This window comes from Phoenix dactylifera, chromosome 14 (genome assembly GCF_009389715.1).
Source record: "Phoenix dactylifera cultivar Barhee BC4 chromosome 14, palm_55x_up_171113_PBpolish2nd_filt_p, whole genome shotgun sequence".
Classification (NCBI taxonomy): Eukaryota; Viridiplantae; Streptophyta; class Magnoliopsida; order Arecales; family Arecaceae; genus Phoenix; species Phoenix dactylifera.
The window spans coordinates 3,078,153-3,095,433 of record NC_052405.1 but is presented as its reverse complement, the minus strand read 5'-3'; the positions used below and the strand labels follow the sequence as shown (position 1 = coordinate 3,095,433).

The 17,281-nt window shown below is 44.1% G+C and overlaps 1 protein-coding gene across 3 annotated transcripts; it reads left to right on the top strand.

The window, feature by feature from the left end:
- Positions 1 to 8,316: 8,316 nt before the first annotated feature.
- On the top strand, positions 8,317 to 16,115 carry LOC103706133 (neutral/alkaline invertase 3, chloroplastic). 3 transcript variants are annotated; one of them, XM_017842994.3, is made up of 7 exons: positions 8,317 to 8,533; positions 9,085 to 9,809; positions 10,606 to 10,771; positions 10,879 to 11,090; positions 13,895 to 14,388; positions 14,478 to 14,526; positions 15,462 to 16,115. In XM_017842994.3, exons 2-7 carry the CDS (start codon positions 9,159 to 9,161, stop codon positions 15,789 to 15,791), a joined length of 1,902 nt encoding a protein of 633 aa, XP_017698483.1. In that variant the 5' UTR covers positions 8,317 to 8,533; positions 9,085 to 9,158; the 3' UTR covers positions 15,792 to 16,115. The 3 variants fall into 3 exon arrangements, with proteins under 3 accessions (XP_017698483.1, XP_038989260.1, XP_008788363.1); XM_008790141.3 differs by having other exon boundaries at positions 8,321 to 8,533; positions 9,066 to 9,809; XM_039133332.1 differs by lacking the exons at positions 14,478 to 14,526; positions 15,462 to 16,115 and having other exon boundaries at positions 8,318 to 8,533; positions 9,066 to 9,809; positions 13,895 to 14,392.
- Positions 16,116 to 17,281: the final 1,166 nt, after the last annotated feature.

Genomic DNA, 17,281 nt, shown 5'->3' with positions numbered 1-17,281 from the left:
CGGCACCACCCCGGCTACTAGCGGTTCAAGAGCGGTCCTACACCACAAGTCCAAGCAGTGGCCAAAGTAGTAAGCTCCGGTCCACAATTTAATCGTCGCCGCAGTGATTCGAACTTGGGACCTTGTGGTTAGAATTGCTGCCCAGTACCACTAGGCTACCACCTTGGTGGCGAGTCTTATTTTAATTTGATAAACATTTTTATGCATGATTTGGTATTTGTGTGTGTACTTGTATCTTCATGAGAATAATCATCTTTTAATGTTGTTTGTACTTGATATTTTCATATAAATAAAACATTTATATTTGCAGTTGGTTACATGACATGTTTATAAAATTGACCATAGCAGTACTTATAAGTTAAAAATTAAATTAAAAATTATTAAAACGCATGTATAACATGACTTCACATTTTCCCATGAATTATTTATTAAATTCAAATTTTTGTATGAAGCTTGTTTAGTTCCACGAAAAGCACCATGAAGTCATGATTTCGTATAAACGGCTTCCCTATCGCTATACGCCAATGAACCTACGAGTCATCTGACCATGATTACACAGATCTTTGGACTACCGAGGAGGAAACAAGGAAAAATTAAAAAGACAAGAGGGTCTTGACCCACTTATTCTTGGCCCTGGATATATTGTTACGCGAAGGGCAAGAATGTACATCGGCTCCAAATATCGGTGAAGAGAGCTGAAGACTTTGGAGGTCCTCAAAGTGAACACGTCACGCAACAAGGAGTTTAAAGGCCAGGAGTTTGGATCGTGACAGCGATACTTGTCAGTTGTCACAATGTCACGGAAAGATAATCCGATAACGATCTATTAAGCTAAAGTTTAGGTGCTCCAGAGAAATGTTTTTCCTTCATTTATCCAAAAACTAAAGCCACAAGACAGAAATGATGTTCCTTGCATGCTGTTGTTATTGGGGGATTCTTAGAAGTTGGTGGAGCTGGCAATTGCCATCAAGGCACTATAAAGGTTTTTTTTTTTTTTGAGAAATTATATCCTATACAGTATGTACTATACGATCATATATGCTAATAATCATAAACGCTCGTTTCTGTAGCAGTGCAATGAGATGAGTGCTTGATAAATGAGGGGTACAGTGATGAGCGGTGGTGATTGGCTAATTGGCGACATGCACGGCCATCAGTGCATGTAGTGTAGGGTATAATTTTTCTCCTTCCTTAGTATCATCTTTTTCGGTGAGGGAAATATGCGTTCCGTCAAAGAAAGTATGATTAAATAGATCTTTATAATTGGGAAAAAAATGATGATTAAAACCTTTTTATATTTTTTTTAGTGGTTCAATTGATGAGTTATCCAATGATATGTAACATCCGCTTACACAACACTTGCATCACATTTGACTGATCTGCTTACACAGCTAACTTATTGCCTACATGTACTGCTATAGATAGCCTGTATATGACTTGATAGCATACCACCAAGTATGTAATGCCATGAAACTTCCAATATTGTACAGAAGCTATTTTGCCACTAATCACTATTGCATAAAAGAATATATTATTGTTTACAGAGCATAATGCACTTATGCACGTCGTTTCTAACTGCACATGTTGGACTTGATATCCATTACCAGTATATATGATGAAGATTGTAATTGCCAACATAAATTATGTTGATCTGAATGATGAGCATATTCATAAATACATTATTTGCTATGTTTTTATTAGCAGAAAATGATAAAATACTACTTCATGATTGAAGAAATACCTCAAAATAATTGAATCATGACGCACTAACGTCAGCAATTGCACATGAATCCTTGATTAATTCACAAAAGAGACACAGAGCAAAAAGAAAAGTGGTGCACCAATAACATGGTTGCAGCGGTGTTCAGTCGAGAGCCCTAATGGGCTGTAAGTGAATAGAGGAGGGGAGGAGAGAGAGAGAGCCGCATCAAAAAGTGTGCGGTCAGTGGGGTATTCTCTCGAACGGGAGCTGAGAGTGTGTATGGACGACAAGAAGGCGCAGGAGAGGGAGACAGGGAAGGCCGGTAGGGTCGAGGGGCTAGGGCATCTCCCTCCCCGGGCCAAGATGAAGGAGGCGACATGGGCGGCGGTGGCGAAGGGCACGGCAAAGCAGGGAAGTTGGACTCGCCACCGGATAACTGAGCAGGAGTTGGGGAACTTGCAGAATCGGTTCTCTGAGGTTCTGGAGGTCCCCGAGGAGCGGCTGGAGATGACCAGAAGGGAATGGCAGTCCACAACGGTCTTTATGCAGAGCGTAGGTCGGAAGGTCCCGGTCGACTGGGTAGTGAGGGAGCTGAGACGGGCAGGGAATATGAACTATAATGCTGAGGTATTTACCATGGCAGAGGAGGTGCTGGCGGTCCGTTTTGCTTCCGAAAGAGATCGGGAGGCGATGATGATGAGGGGTCCGTTCCTGGTGGCTGGTCAGCTATTCACCATGGAACGTTGGCGGCCGAACTTCGTCCCGGGCTCCGGCGGCGCCGGCCGAGTCGTAGCATGGCTGCGTCTCCCACGGTTGCCTCTGGACTTTTGGGCCAGGGAGACTATTTTGCAGATTGCTGCGACGGCCGGAAGACCGCTTGCCTTGGATGCAGCCACTAATCAGGGGACGAAACGGGGCTTTGCGAGGGTTAAGGTGGAGCTTGATATCAAAATCCCTCTGCGGCCCGGAATATTCATGAAAGGGGTAGAGGAAGGCATTGAAAGGAAATTTTGGCAAAGTTTCGTTTATGAGAACCTACCCGACTACTGCTACAGGTGTGGTCGCATCGGCCATGGGGAGGCGGCATGTGAGTTCTCCCCTCCGGTGACGGCAGGAAAGGAGCTGGGGGCTGATAGCTCGGCAGGACGGACGGAGACAGGGAAGGAGCCTCGGGATGAAGAAGAACAGTTGGTGTATGGCCCATGGCTGTCGACAAATTGGATAGATGGCCCCAAGGATCCTAAAGGGGGAAGCCGGAAGCTGAAGTCGGGTGGGGCTAGCACGAGCTCTGCTCCGGCTCCGGTGGCCAAGGCCGCATCCCTGGGTCACGATGAAGGGGGACCGAGGATGCCTGTTTCCCCGCCGGACCTGGAGGGTTGGCAAAAGCCAACCAAAGTAGCCCGGCGGAAATCGCCGGAGCTGATGAAATCGGGAAACCCAACTGAACCGGTGGTCCAAGGGCCGAGTCAACCCGGAGGCCAAACCGAGTCAAATTGCGAATCGGTGAGGGGACTCGGCGGGGGGCATAAGACCTCTGGATCGGTTTTGAGCAGTGGGCCGTGTCCAAGCCCACTGAAGAGGGCCCGTAGTCCACCGAAGCCCCAGCGAGCTTCGGCAGTCTTCGGCTCCGGGTCGCCGGGAAGCTGCCCGGCTACACCTATCCGGGCTCCCTCTCCCAGTGGAAGTGTGGCCGGAAAGGTCGGAAAAGGGCGCTGGAGAAGCAAAAGCTCGCCACCCCACCTCTCGCCGGCGATCCCATGCATGGCCGGGCAAATGGAGGAGAGGAGTGGTCGGCGTTTCGGGAGGGGCAAATCGCCCCGGCGGGGGCTGGCACGGGCAGCATCGGTGGCGGCGGACCTGTTGGCGAGGGTGACTGGTGAGGACGCACCCGCCAATGCTGGGAGGAAGGCGATGACTGAAGACCCTGTGGCTGTGGAGCTGGCTGGCTGCGGACAACCATTTCATGAAGGAGGGAAGGAAATGGCCAGCGTGAGCTCTACTGGAGGTGGCTTCGGGATAAACCAGGTAGTGGCTTCCTCTTTCCCCTCTGTTTTGTGTGGACAGCAGGAGACTGTGTGTATGGAAGGTGAGGATCTCCATTGTGCTGCCAGTGAGGGGGGACTGGAGCATGGGTGCCAAACGGCACAGGTGAACAGTGACCTTCACTTTCAAACTCTGAACCGATTGAAAGCTTCGGTGAAGAGTGTGAGTCCCAGCGTCTCGAGCATTGCTAATGACGTAATAATTGGCGATGGTGGGGATTCGATGACTACAGGTGGCAACGACCCCGGGGGTGTGGGCGGTGCCGGTGATCAGTGTGCATCATGAGAGCACTTCTTTGGAATTGCCGTGGCGCGGGGAAGCCCTCTTTCGCCCCGGCTTTTCGTAGGTTAGTGCATCTGCACAAACCGGAGATATGTGTTCTGTTCGAGACCCGGTTATCCGGGCTGAGTCTGCAGAAGGTAAGGAGGATGCTTCCGAAATCATGGGGGTTCTATACTGTGGAATCTCAGGGATTGTCAGGAGGTATTATTGTGACTTGGTTATAGGGTGGCTGTAAAATTGATGTCTTTCATGTTTGCAACCAAGAGGCGATCATTGTGATCTCAGAGGAAGATCGCAGACCGTGGGTCCTTGCAGCTGTGTATGCTAGTACAAAGTTTATAGAACGGAGGCTTTTATGGGAGGAGGCATCTCAGCTCATCAGTCAGGGCTATCCTATGTTGGTGGCAGGGGATTTTAATTGTATTGCTCATCCCCATGAAAAGAAGGGGGGGAGGGCTTTTACTTACAAAAGGGAGATCAGGAAATTTCAAGACTTCATTATGGAGAATGGCTTGATTGACTTAGGCTTCTCGGGGCCGAAGTTTACATGGTGTAATAACCAGCAGGGGCAGGCTCGGGTCTGGGAGAGATTGGACAGGGTCTATGCCACAGCCGGGTGGATCCAAAGCTTCCCTGATCATCATGTTCGTCATTTGCCGAGGATCGCATCTGATCACAGTCCTTTGCTGGTTAGTACCGATACTCTTGTCTCAAGTCATTCCCCTTTTAGATTTGAGAAATTCTGGTTATGCTACCCACAGTCTTGGGAGATAGTGAGGGAGGCATGGGATATGCCGGTCAGAGGGGATGCTATGTATCGGGTGTCACGCAGATTGGAGTTAACAAAGAGAAGGCTAAGGAGGTGGAACCGTGAGGAAGTGGGGAATATATTTAGGCGGATTGAGGAGTCTGAAGTGGCCATTCTTAGTTTACAGTCCCAGGAGGTAGAGGGGGGTTTGGAGGATGAGGAGATGAGGGAGCTTAGATCACTTCTGTCATTACATGATTCTCTTCTGAGGCAGCAGGAGATTTTTTGGAGACAGAAATCACGGATACAGTGGATCCGGGAGGGTGATCGGAACACCAGTTTTTTCCATCAGGCGGTGGTGATCAGGAGACATCGTAACAGGATCAGGGCTATTAGGGATGAGGCTGGGCAGATAGTGGAGGACCCCGACATGATCCAGAGAGTGCTGGAGGGGTTTTTCAGGGCCAGGTGGTCCGAGCAGTTAGGCAGTGGGAGTCCAGAGGGTTTTGTCCCGCCCTCGGCACGTATGGCAGAGGAGGATACTATGGCACTGATCAGGCCGGTATCGGAGAGGGAGATTCGGGAGGCTATGTGGTCTCTTGAGGGGGACAAGGCGCCGGGGCCGGATGGTTTTCCACCGTTGTTCTTTCGGAGGTACTGGATGATAGTAGGACAGGATGTGACGGCAGCCATACAGCAGTATTTTAGCACCGCAGTTATGTCTACAGATTGGCAGAGGACCTTGATCACTCTTATACCGAAGCGACAGGATGCTTCGGAGCCTAGTCACTTCCGCCCGATTAGCCTATGTACTACCATGTACAAGGCAACGGCGAAGTTACTAGCAGTCAGACTGAGGGACATTCTTCCGAGGATTATCAGCCCGGAGCAGGGGGCTTTTGTGGGAGGTCGGAGCATTTCTGATAATGTTCTTATTGCTCAGGAGTTTATGTTTGATCTTCGTAGGGCATCGAGCAGGAGGAGTTTGATGGGGATCAAACTTGATATGGAGAGGGCCTATGATAGGATGAGATGGGACTTTGTGCAGCAGTCTTTGCAGGAATTTGGCTTTCAAGAGATATGGATTAGATGGGTGATGGGGTGTGTCAGAGCTCCTTCTTTTGCCATCTTGGTGAATGGGACGCCCTCCCGGTTTTTCGAGTCTTCCGGGGGATTACGTCAGGGTTGTCCTCTATCTCCCTTACTCTTTATTATATGTGCAGATGCTCTATCTAGAGCTCTTAGACAGGCAGTGAGCAATCAAGAGCTGGTTGTTTACAGGCCCGTGTCGGACGCATCACCGACCTCCCATTTGCTTTTTGCCGATGACTGTTTACTTCTAGCCCGGGCTACGAGGCAGGATGCACGGGTTATTCAGAGGATTCTCCGGGACTATTGTTCGGTATCTGGTCAACGGGTCAACTTATCCAAATCAGCAATATGCTTTAGCCCGAAGATCAGAGTGGCGGTGAAGACTTCTATATTGGAGATTTTGGGAGTGGGAGAGCAGGAGGGCATGCTGAGGTACTTGGGTGTGCCACTTTCGGGTCAGCGGTTACGCAGTAGGGAGTGTTCCTCTCTTGAGCTCAGTATTAGACACAGATTGGAGGGGTGGCAGCTACATTCACTATCCATGATGGGCAGGGTTACCTTGGTACGGTCAGTTCTTTCTTCGATCCCTATTTACTTACTGTCCAATTCCCTTATCCCAGTAGCGACTGTGCGGAACCTTGAGCGGATCTTCAGGAATTTTATCTGGGGAAGGAATGGAGGTAGAGGGGGGATCCATCTGATGGCGTGGGATGTTGTATGTCAGCCGACCAGGTGTGGAGGATTAGGGGTCCAGTCCCTAGTGATGAGACGGGAGGTTTTGCTGGCACGACAGGCTGCTAGAGTAGTACTAGAGCCGGATGGTATGTGGGCTGCCTTGATGAGGGCCAAGTATGGTGCTCTAGCGCCTGGGATCCGTGGCGGCCGCCGCCATTCACCGATATGGAGGGAGATCTGCACTAGAGCAGGGATGGTGCTACCGGCGATCAGGTGGGCCATTGGGGATGGGCGGTCCATAGATGTGCTGGAGGACAGCTGGTTGACAGAGCAGCCTATCAGTAGGTTGCCGGTGATGGTGGACACGGCGAGGATAGCTGGGCTTAGGGTCAGAGACCTGATCGAGCTGGAGGGTGGTCGATGGAGGGAGGAGCTGATTCAGGAGGTGTTTGGGGCGCAGCTGGCAGAGATGGTCCTGGCCCTACCAGTTCCTGCCAGGGAGAGGCCAGACAGACTAGTCTGGGTGCCGACAGGGAGGTCTCAGGTGCGTGCCAGGGATATCCATCAGCTGATGATTAGTGAGCCAGGCCGGCAGATAGAGGGGGGATGGATTTGGAGGATGCGGACTCATCCGCGGGTGGCGCTTTTCATCTGGAAGGTGGCATGGGGCTGCTTACCGACCAGGAGTTTATTAGCACGGCATGGGATGAGGATCTCTCAGGGGTGCGAGGTGTGTATAGATACGGAGGAGACTATTGATCATGTTTTATTGCAGTGTCCCAGAGCTAGGGAGATTTGGAGGAGGTCACCGGCCCTATTGCCCCACTCAGTTGAGTCGGCACAGGATTTGATTCATTGGTTGAGGGTCTCTATGCGGAGGCCCAGTACTGTTGATGCGGGGATTTGTTGGGCATACATGGCTTATCATATATGGTTGGACAGAAATTCTGGCGTGTTTGAAGGTAGAAGATTACCGTCGAGGATGGTGGTGGATAGAGCGACTCGTCATGCGAGGGAGATCATCACAGCTACCGCGAGGTTCTCTTCTGGGATGGCCGGGGACATCTGGGGTACTTCTTCCGCTGTCACAGCGCCCAGGTTCGTCCTTGTTTCTTGGGTACCCCCACCCCCTGGTTATCTCAAAGTGAACTTCGATGGTAGTATGTCGGTGGACGGAGTGGCCGGAGGCGTCGGTTTTGTGATCAGGGATCATCATGGGAGGATGATAGCAGCTGGTGGTCGTCGCACGCCTGGACTTACTGCTGTTGGGACGGAGTTGCGGGCAGCTTGGGAAGGGATATCCTTTGCCAGGCAGATACTGGGTGCTGAGCGGCTCTGCCTTGAGGGGGACTCCTCTGTGGTGATTGATTGGGCTCGTGGATTGGATAGATATGGTGATGGCCATCCCCTTATCCGTGATATCCGTAGGTTGGCTCAGGAGTTGAGCGATTTTCAGGCTCTACACGTTTTCCGGGAGACAAACCGTGCAGCTGAGTGGGTGGCCTCCTATGTAGCCCGACATTCTGGAGAGATCATTTGGACATCGGTAGGAGGGATACCCCCTACCTTGTACTCTTTTCTTGCTTCCGATATGGCAGGATGTACTCAAGTTAGAGCTATATGAAATGCCGTTTTCACCAAAAAAAATAAAAATAAAAATAAAAATAAAAATAATAAAAAAAAAATAGAGGAGTATAGTTAGCTGTGAAGTGAATCACAGGCTAATCATGTTCTAATAAAAGTGCATCGTTATCCATTTGAAGCGGAAGGTGATACGATACCCAGAATGCAGCCCATAATATAAACAGCAAAACAGAGATGAAAGTTTCTTTCAAGTTCCTCTTTCTGCGGCCCTGGTTTGCAAAGAAAAGAGAGCGTTGTTCGAGTTTCCTTCCGTACGCGGGACGACTGCTGCCCGTAGGCGAGTCGAACTCGGAGCTGCTTTTCCCCCTTCCTCCTCTTCGATTCGGTCGCTAAAATCGAGATACGAGGTGAGATTTTTTAATTTTTCATTTCTGCTCGGTTTGTCTATTGCTCGCTACGTCCCAATTGATTAGGGGTTGGAATTTCAGCAATTTTTTTTCCCGAAACGAAGTGATTGGATTGAAGCAAAGATCGTTTCCCGTCTTCCTATCCGTTTGAAACAGAAAACCCGTGATGCCCCAGTAAATCTCAATTTTTCCTTCGAATATCTATGTTTTCTTTTTCTGGAAATGGTGTGGCGTATTTTTTTTGTTTTATCTTGACGCCTGATTTCAGATCGAGTATTTATATTTTTCTTTAATGAATTTAGGTAATTTGATCGTACGTGATGCAAGTTCTTACGAGTAATTCAAGCCAAAAAGAAGAAAAAAAACTCCCATTTTCTGTCGCTTTTAGAACATATCATGTGTTTGTTAGATACCATATCTTCATGATGTTATCGAACTGAGATGCATTCATCCATTTAATCTTGCCTTAACTATTTCCTTTTCTTTTTTTTTCTTATCACGGTTTATCATAATTTGGTGATTTTATGCTCAGACTTTCGGATCGTATACAGGAAGGATCGCTCTGTTGGCTTGATTATACTATATCGAAGCGATTCTATTCGGTCATATTTTTATCTCTACGAACATGGGAATTTCCGAGGCAGCTCTGCATGTGGTGCCTGGGCCTGCACCAAGACATTTTTGTTCCGGTTTATATATAAACACTTCACAATTAAGTATACCCTCCAAACCTAGTGGAAAGTACAGAAAGAAGAAGTGCTCTGTGAACCTGAGATCTCAGTCTAATTGCATGAGGGTATGTGGGGTCTGGGTCATCAATAGTCGATCAGAGTCTCTAAAATGCCGGTGCCAGATGACTGAGGATATCACTGGGATGACTAGTAACGATGGTAATGGGGCCTGGCTTAAAGAACCGGCTAGCAAAGCAAGCCAGATTTTTGCTGATGTGAATAGTCAGAAAGTTATTGGTTTGGAGAATGGACCTGCCGTGGCAATTGATGATAAATCCGTTTTGGCTGGATCAGCTAAACATGCAATGCACAAGAAAAGAGGAAATTCTGTCGAGGATGAAGCATGGAGTTTATTGCAAGAATCTGTGGTTTATTACTGTGGTAGCCCTGTTGGAACAATCGCTGCAAAGGACCCCTCTGACAGCAATGTTCTAAATTATGATCAGGTCTTCATCCGTGACTTCATACCTTCTGGAATTGCTTTTCTTTTGAAAGGAGAGTATGAAATTGTCCGCAACTTTATCCTTCACACCCTTCAGCTTCAGGTAATAATTTTCTCTATTTAGTTTTTGTGCTATATTCTATGGATGGTCAACACTTGTTCATTATACTGGCTACAATCCTTGACTTTGAGAATCTCATTACTTACCAAGTTGGATAAGTGCCAATGATTTAATTTGAACTGCCTAATTTATAATACTTTTCCTAATTTCTAATACTTTTCTTCTTTTTGTTTTCCATTATGCTTATTCACCTTCTAAGTAATTATTCATCATTGAACCGACTCCCCTGTGTGTTTGGTTTCACATCATTTGTTTTTTTCCAAATTGAAGTATAATGATGCCCTGACCTCTTGCATGACTGCATTTCCTTAACAGGCATCTGGACTTTTAAAGTGAAATGTCATTGGTAATGTGTCTCGGCTGTTCTGGATGCCTCTGAGTATAAATCTCTTAGGTTCTTACATATTTTTTTTAAAAAAAAATCTTTTAATATGTTCAACTAATCCATGTGCATACAAATATATTATCTTGCTACTTTTGAGTGCATACAAATATATTATCAAATCTTGAAGTCTCGCACAAGCATTCCAGCATCAACAAAATTAGATAGTTTCTCTAAATTCTGTTTTTTTTTTTTGTAATTAACGTGCCTTAACATCAAGAACCAAAGGTTTCTAAGGAAGAGCTCGTGCTTTTGTGGTGCTTTAGCTTTGTAAGATATGGTACAATGCAAGGAAAGAAGAAGAAAAAAAAATTGCCATTGCATTACCGGTTGCATAGCTGTTTAAATAGATACGTTTTTACTCTTCCTTCTGAGCCATGCCACTGAATTTCATAGAGCTGGGAGAAAACGATGGATTGCCATAGTCCAGGTCAAGGGCTGATGCCTGCTAGCTTCAAGGTGAGGACAGTTCCACTTGATGGTGATGACTTGGCAACTGAGGAGGTGTTGGATCCTGACTTTGGAGAGGCTGCAATAGGCCGTGTAGCACCAGTTGATTCAGGTAAGGCTATTAAACATGATCAACAAGTCTCCTGAATTGATTATCATGCACATCGTTTCTGGTCCTACAGTTATTAAGGTTCCACTTGCTGTCGTTTTGCATTGCAGGCTTATGGTGGATTATACTGCTAAGAGCTTATGGAAAATGCTCTGGGGACCTATCAGTTCAGGAAAGAATTGATGTCCAGACAGGAATTAAGATGATTTTGAAGCTTTGTCTGGCTGATGGTTTTGACATGTTCCCAACTTTACTGGTGACAGATGGGTCATGTATGATAGACCGCCGGATGGGAATTCATGGCCACCCTCTTGAAATTCAGGTAAATTTGGTCTAAATATTAGTTAATGATAACTTTTCCTTTTCCCACATGGATTAGCAATAATGAAATTTAGTTTCTTTTAGCCCCAGAATTTTGGTGCAACAAACACTGTGTTTTTTATTCTTATTCCTTAGCCAGAAGATCTAGGAGAACTGCTAATGTCAGTAGGTTTTTATGCTTATGCAACGAAAAGAATTAGAGGATGGGTCTTGGCACAATGGTAAGGTTGCTTTAACATGACCTAGGTGTCACGGGTTCAAAACATGGAAATAATCTCTCCACAAATAGGGGGAAGGCTGCACATATCTGACCCTCTCCAGACTCGTGGTGGTAGGAACCTCGTGCACTGGGAACCCCTTTTATGCAACCAAAAAAATTGAGAGATGCATCCTATGCTTGTCCTTCATTGAATACAAACATGTAACAGTTTGTACACTATTCTATCAAACATGCAGAAATCAACATTTTTCTCTTAGTGGTCTAATTTCTTTAATGATCATGCATTGATGCCCTAATTGTGTATTATATACTCATGTCCAAGTATTAATGGCTGTTCTCAGTGAATGTATAATGTTGTTTTTCTTAGGTTCAGTGACTATAGAATCAAAGCATTCTTTAGTTTTTACTGGAGTATCCTGAAAGCCAGACGATGTGTACCTACTCACTCAAATTTCTGTGTGCTTGAAAGGTCTTCATGCATCCTCAAATCTTGATGTCTTTTCTCGGACATTTAAGCAAGATAATAATGTACTAATGTTGCTCAGGATTTGTTAGGTGATTTGCCACTATTGTCTTGATAACCCTGCAAACAATTTTAATTATTCTACAAAATATAATTGTTTTTGGCATGTTTAACCTTCATTTTTTACTGTGCAAGTAAAATCAAACGCTTGTACTGCTTGTATATATAGTATGATTCTTAGTATTTTCTGAGAATCTGTGATACATTTGTCCTTGGTATTTATGTTGATGGGTTCAATGTAGTGTAGATCTTGCCAATTTGTCAACTACTATCCATCCTCTAATGTAGCTGTTAATTTTTCCTCACTCGACTTTTACCGCAGATTCATCTCAATGTTCTCATCTTTGCCACATTCCTCACTCGACTTTTCCTCACTCGACTGTTAATGTAGCTGTCTAGTGCTGCCATTAAGTAACCAAGACATGTGACAGTTATATAAGACCCAAAAAAACATCAAGCCTTTTCGTCTGTTCAGCTTCATCTTTATTAAATAGCTCTTTATATGCTTCTCGATTTTCTTGCAAAATGGATTGAAAATGAAACCAATTACTTGTGGTATGAACTATTATGTTGATCTTTTTTGCCTTATTGCTTTACCAGCTAATCTTTTATCTTGTCCTCATCTCAGCAGTCAATTATATGTCATCTACCTTAACATACGCCATAATTTGCCATCCTAAATATCATGAACAAGTCCACTTTTGACCAATTAAAGATATATGGCTGTTGATTGTGGGTGTATGTGAAGTATGACTACCAATTCACGTTTCTTGCTGCAATTTCTTATGATGTTGGCTTTGCCACATAATATATATTTTCAGAAATTATGATATTACTATTCAAGTCCGCCTTTATTCTTTCATGCCCCCACAAAATTACATCATGTGGTAGTCTATCCTTTCTCTTTCCATCAGTTGTTAAAGCAATAAAATTACCTTCATTGCCGGCCTTTTCAATATAAACCGAATTTTATTATGTGTGTTTCTTGCCATTTTTATTAGTATCTGTTTGATCATCTTTTCCTCTATAATGTGCCTCATATTTTTAATCCCATAATAATTGATGCAGTTTTGTACATTAGCTATAAATGATTGGCACAAGTTCTTTTGTTGATATGTATCTGTTGGCAAGTGTATACCATTATGTTATTAATGTGTGCCAAATATCATTTATATAAGAATAGTGTAAAATATTCACCTAAATGACTATCAGAGATAATATTTATAAGATTGCCACAAAGTTTGTAACTGGTAGTGTCACTGTTTGCATTTCATTCATATCAAGCACTTTGTTTTGGTTGTTTTGGGTGTTATGCATGCTTTAGTCATATGCTAGAGAAAACAAAGGCCTTGTAAGAAGCAAGTGAAGGCCAAAGAGGATATGCATGGAAGCTACGAGAAAGGATTAGTTCATGTTGTTTGAAAAGTTAGAATTTGATGGGCATGCTGACCCCAAAATTGTTGAGGTGAGACTTGTTGGTTATGATCATGGTCATGGTTCTTTGCAGTTATGCAATCCTTCTGTGTCTTTGCTTTTTTAAATGCAACTGCAGAGACAGAAGTATAACTTTTGTAATTTAAGTTCAGCTATTTCAAGAAGTTTATAAACTACAGGTGCTTAATGATAAGTTCCATATCTGTTGTGTGTTCCTTAAAATGCAACTAGCTGGTGTGTAATTTTTTGATTTTGTCAGTGTTATCAGTGTCTTCTGTAATTGATAGTGGTCCAGTTTCCATCTTTGTCCCACAGCCTGATCTGCTATCATTATCATTATTATATGAAAATTCCATGGTCCAGTTGCTTACAGATCCCTTCTCTTTCTGAATGCCCGTCAGACTTGAATCGTTGTGCAGGGAGTTCATGATGATTTTCCATGCTAGTCATCTGTACAATTATTATTAGCATTAGAAAGAACAACAATTTTAGGTTTGGAACCAATGCAGTCCGTGAAGCCTCCTTTTTTGTGAATACTGGTGCTGGAGACACCCTCGGACTGAAAAAGTATGATTTTGATTTCTTTTATTAATGGTCGTAATAGATGGAGTATTTCATATTGTTTCAGGCGCTCTTCTATTCAGCACTTCTATGTGCACGCGAGATGCTTGCACCAGAAGATGGATCTGCAGACCTTATTCGAGCATTAAATAACAGGCTAATAGCATTGTCATTTCATATCAGGGAATATTATTGGGTTGACATGAGAAAACTCAATGAGATCTACCGATACAAAACAGAGGAGTATTCTTATGATGCAGTTAACAAGTTCAACATCTACCCAGATCAGATTTCTCCATGGCTAGTGGAGTGGGTGCCTGATAAAGGAGGCTACTTTATTGGGAATTTGCAGCCTGCTCACATGGATTTTCGTTTCTTTTCTCTTGGAAATCTGTGGTCTATAGTAAGCAGTTTGGCGACAGTGCATCAATCACATGCCATTTTGGACCTGATAGAGGCCAAATGGTCTGACTTGGTGGCAGATATGCCATTTAAGATATGTTATCCTGCTCTTGAGGGTCAGGAATGGCGAATCATTACTGGCAGTGATCCCAAGAACACGTAATATTTTAAAGTACCTATTCTTCATTTATTCCTTAATTTCGATTTCCTGTTACTTATTATGTTTTCATTATTTGCTTTAATTGCAGCCCCTGGTCATACCACAATGGCGGCGCTTGGCCAACATTGCTCTGGCAGGTCTGATGTTACTTCACTCTTTTCAGATTTTCCATATGCTTGCATCGTGTTAGGCTGATACTGTCATTTGATCTTCATGATTATGTTATTTTTATCTAGCATTCATATTGTTCAAATGAACATATGAGAGCCATCCATAGCCTCATGATATCCTTCTGTCTGGGACCCTTATAAATTGTTGGGTGTTGGTTTTGGGATAATGAGTTCCAGCGATTGGATTCTATTAGATTAGTAAGCAGATGTAGACTGGAAAAAGGAGTTGTACAATTTATAGGCGGTGAATGCATTATCAATATAAAAATTTTGTATTTGATGTCAGAGCAACAAGATTGTTTCTTTTGGGAACATGCTTCTTGTGCATTTTGCATGAAATTTAGAGATTTGTAAGGTTCATCTTTCTACGTTTGGAAAAGCATCACAGGAGTCTGTGTTTCTACGTTTAGAATAGCATCCCATGAACAGCTATGTTTAGAAAAGCATCCCATACTGTCAGGTTCATACCTCTATGCTCCAGCGTTAGAGAAGTATCTCATTGGTGTGGTGGTGGTAGTGGTGCTTATGAAGAAAATGCTAGCTGGCCAAGAAATGTGGCTCCACATGACTCTCCAATATGATGTTTGTCCTGATAGGACTTTGACTGTCAGCTTCATACCTGTAAGCCCCAGAATTGGAGAAAGTATCTCATTGGTAGGGTTTTATGTGGTTTTGCATTTTTTGCCAGTCCAACAAGCATATATGATGATTTGTTGAGGACTGCAAAGATGTCATGCACATTGGTAGATGGACCCTCAACTTCTGACTTGTTGTAGGGCATGGTCCAGCACTGTGTATTCCGAAATATCAAACGAAAAAGGAATTAAATTTTTTCCTAGGTTTTGCAATCAAATATGGCCATTTAAATTTTACTGAGATGTCCAGTGTCTTCTCCGTTGCAGCTTGCAGTTGCATGCATCAAGATGAACAGGCCAGAGATTGCCGCAAGGGCTGTTGAGGTTGCAGAGAAGCGCATAGCAGCTGATAAATGGCCTGAATATTATGACACTAAGCAAGCTCGGTTCCTTGGGAAACAATCTCGGTTGCACCAGACGTGGTCTATTGCAGGCTTTCTTGTGGCGAAGCTTCTGCTCGACAACCCCAATGCTGCTAAAACTCTCTGGAATGATGAGGATGCAGAGATCCTTAATGCGTTAAATATTATGGGTGATCCATCCAACCCAAGAAGAAAAAGGGGGAGGAAAGTACTAAAGAAGACTTACATTGTATGAGGTGACGGTATTGGCCTTCTTTTTCTTTTTTTTTCTTTTTAAGCCCTAATTTATTGGAAGGGTTTGCGACGCTAGTTTGCTCACCTAATGGCAGATCAAGAAGTATGCGATGTTATCCAGCCTTTCCGCATGCTGCTCACCCTTCTGAAATGTATAGATGTATTCTTTCAGAGTGCTTGTTTTAATTTAATTTTCTGCTTCATCCATCAGCCTGATGAATTTGGATGCTATGATTGTATAAGCCGATTATAGAACAAATTACTTATAATCTTGGAATGCTTACCCTTGGTGGGTGGATTGTAGATGTACGAATAATCTTTTTAAGGCTGAATCTTTCATATCGATGCAGCTACACTCTCTGAGTTAATGAGGTGCATGGGCCGGCCCGGGAAAAGTCTATGGCACGTCATTTAATTCGACGGTGAAGTAATTGGACCGGTCCAAGAAAACGCCCAGTGGATGTTTCATTTCGGCCTAGAAGTCATTTGCTAGGGAGAGAAATCTCGTGCCGACCCAATTTATTGGACGGGGCCCAGGTTACACCTTGACGTTACGTTAGCCCCAGCGGCCACAGTGCTGGGTCTCACGGATGTGCAGCGGGCGCCCCTTTGGGACCTCCTCCTTCTAACCTTCTCTCTTCCGCACTAGAACCCGGTAGATATAATATAACGGCCGAGTCCAGACATGCCATTTTGCAGATTGAAATGGGAATGAAATGATTCTGTACCCCTCGATTTGGAACTTTTTATGCAACCTTTTTCTTATCAGCTGGCATAGATTTAATATACGCCTGATACGTGGGCAATTAACGCATCCTAGACTAACAAAGATCATGTCATTCGGCGGTAGAACCACACAAGCAGGGACTGTCACGCTAGCTGGCATATAGTTCCTTCTATATGTAATCGACATTATGAAAAATAAAAATGCATGTCAACTATGATTTCAGAGAATGGATTGCGTAGGATTTCCGGGATAAAAGAATTCATGTGTTAAGAACTAATTTGCCATAGCAATTAAAACACACTGCAGCAATCTTGACAAAAAAAGGGTCCAATTTTACCTGGCTAGAACAAATTTCCTAAAGCATGTCCACCATATTGGTACTTTCTTTGAAGAACTGGGAGTGCCACTGTTCCAATATCCTGCACTGATAACACCTTGTAAGCCTCTTCCAAGAAGCCGACATTCTAAAACACTGGATATTACAAATACTGTGCATCAGTTTGACAGCAGAAAATTCCAGCATACTGTACGTACAACGCGCAACAAAATACAACAATATCGGAATTTTGAGTATAAGTATAATTGCACACAATTGTGGCATGCAAGGAAAAATATTTTATTGTAAAATTCTAACAGCTAAAAGATATTGGAGGGACAACCAAGTACATGGCTCTCGTAAGAACTGTCATTTCTTGACCCACCAGAAATCCTCCTTTTTTTTTTTTTTTTGGTGAAACAGAAAATCCTCCTTTAAGAAATATAAC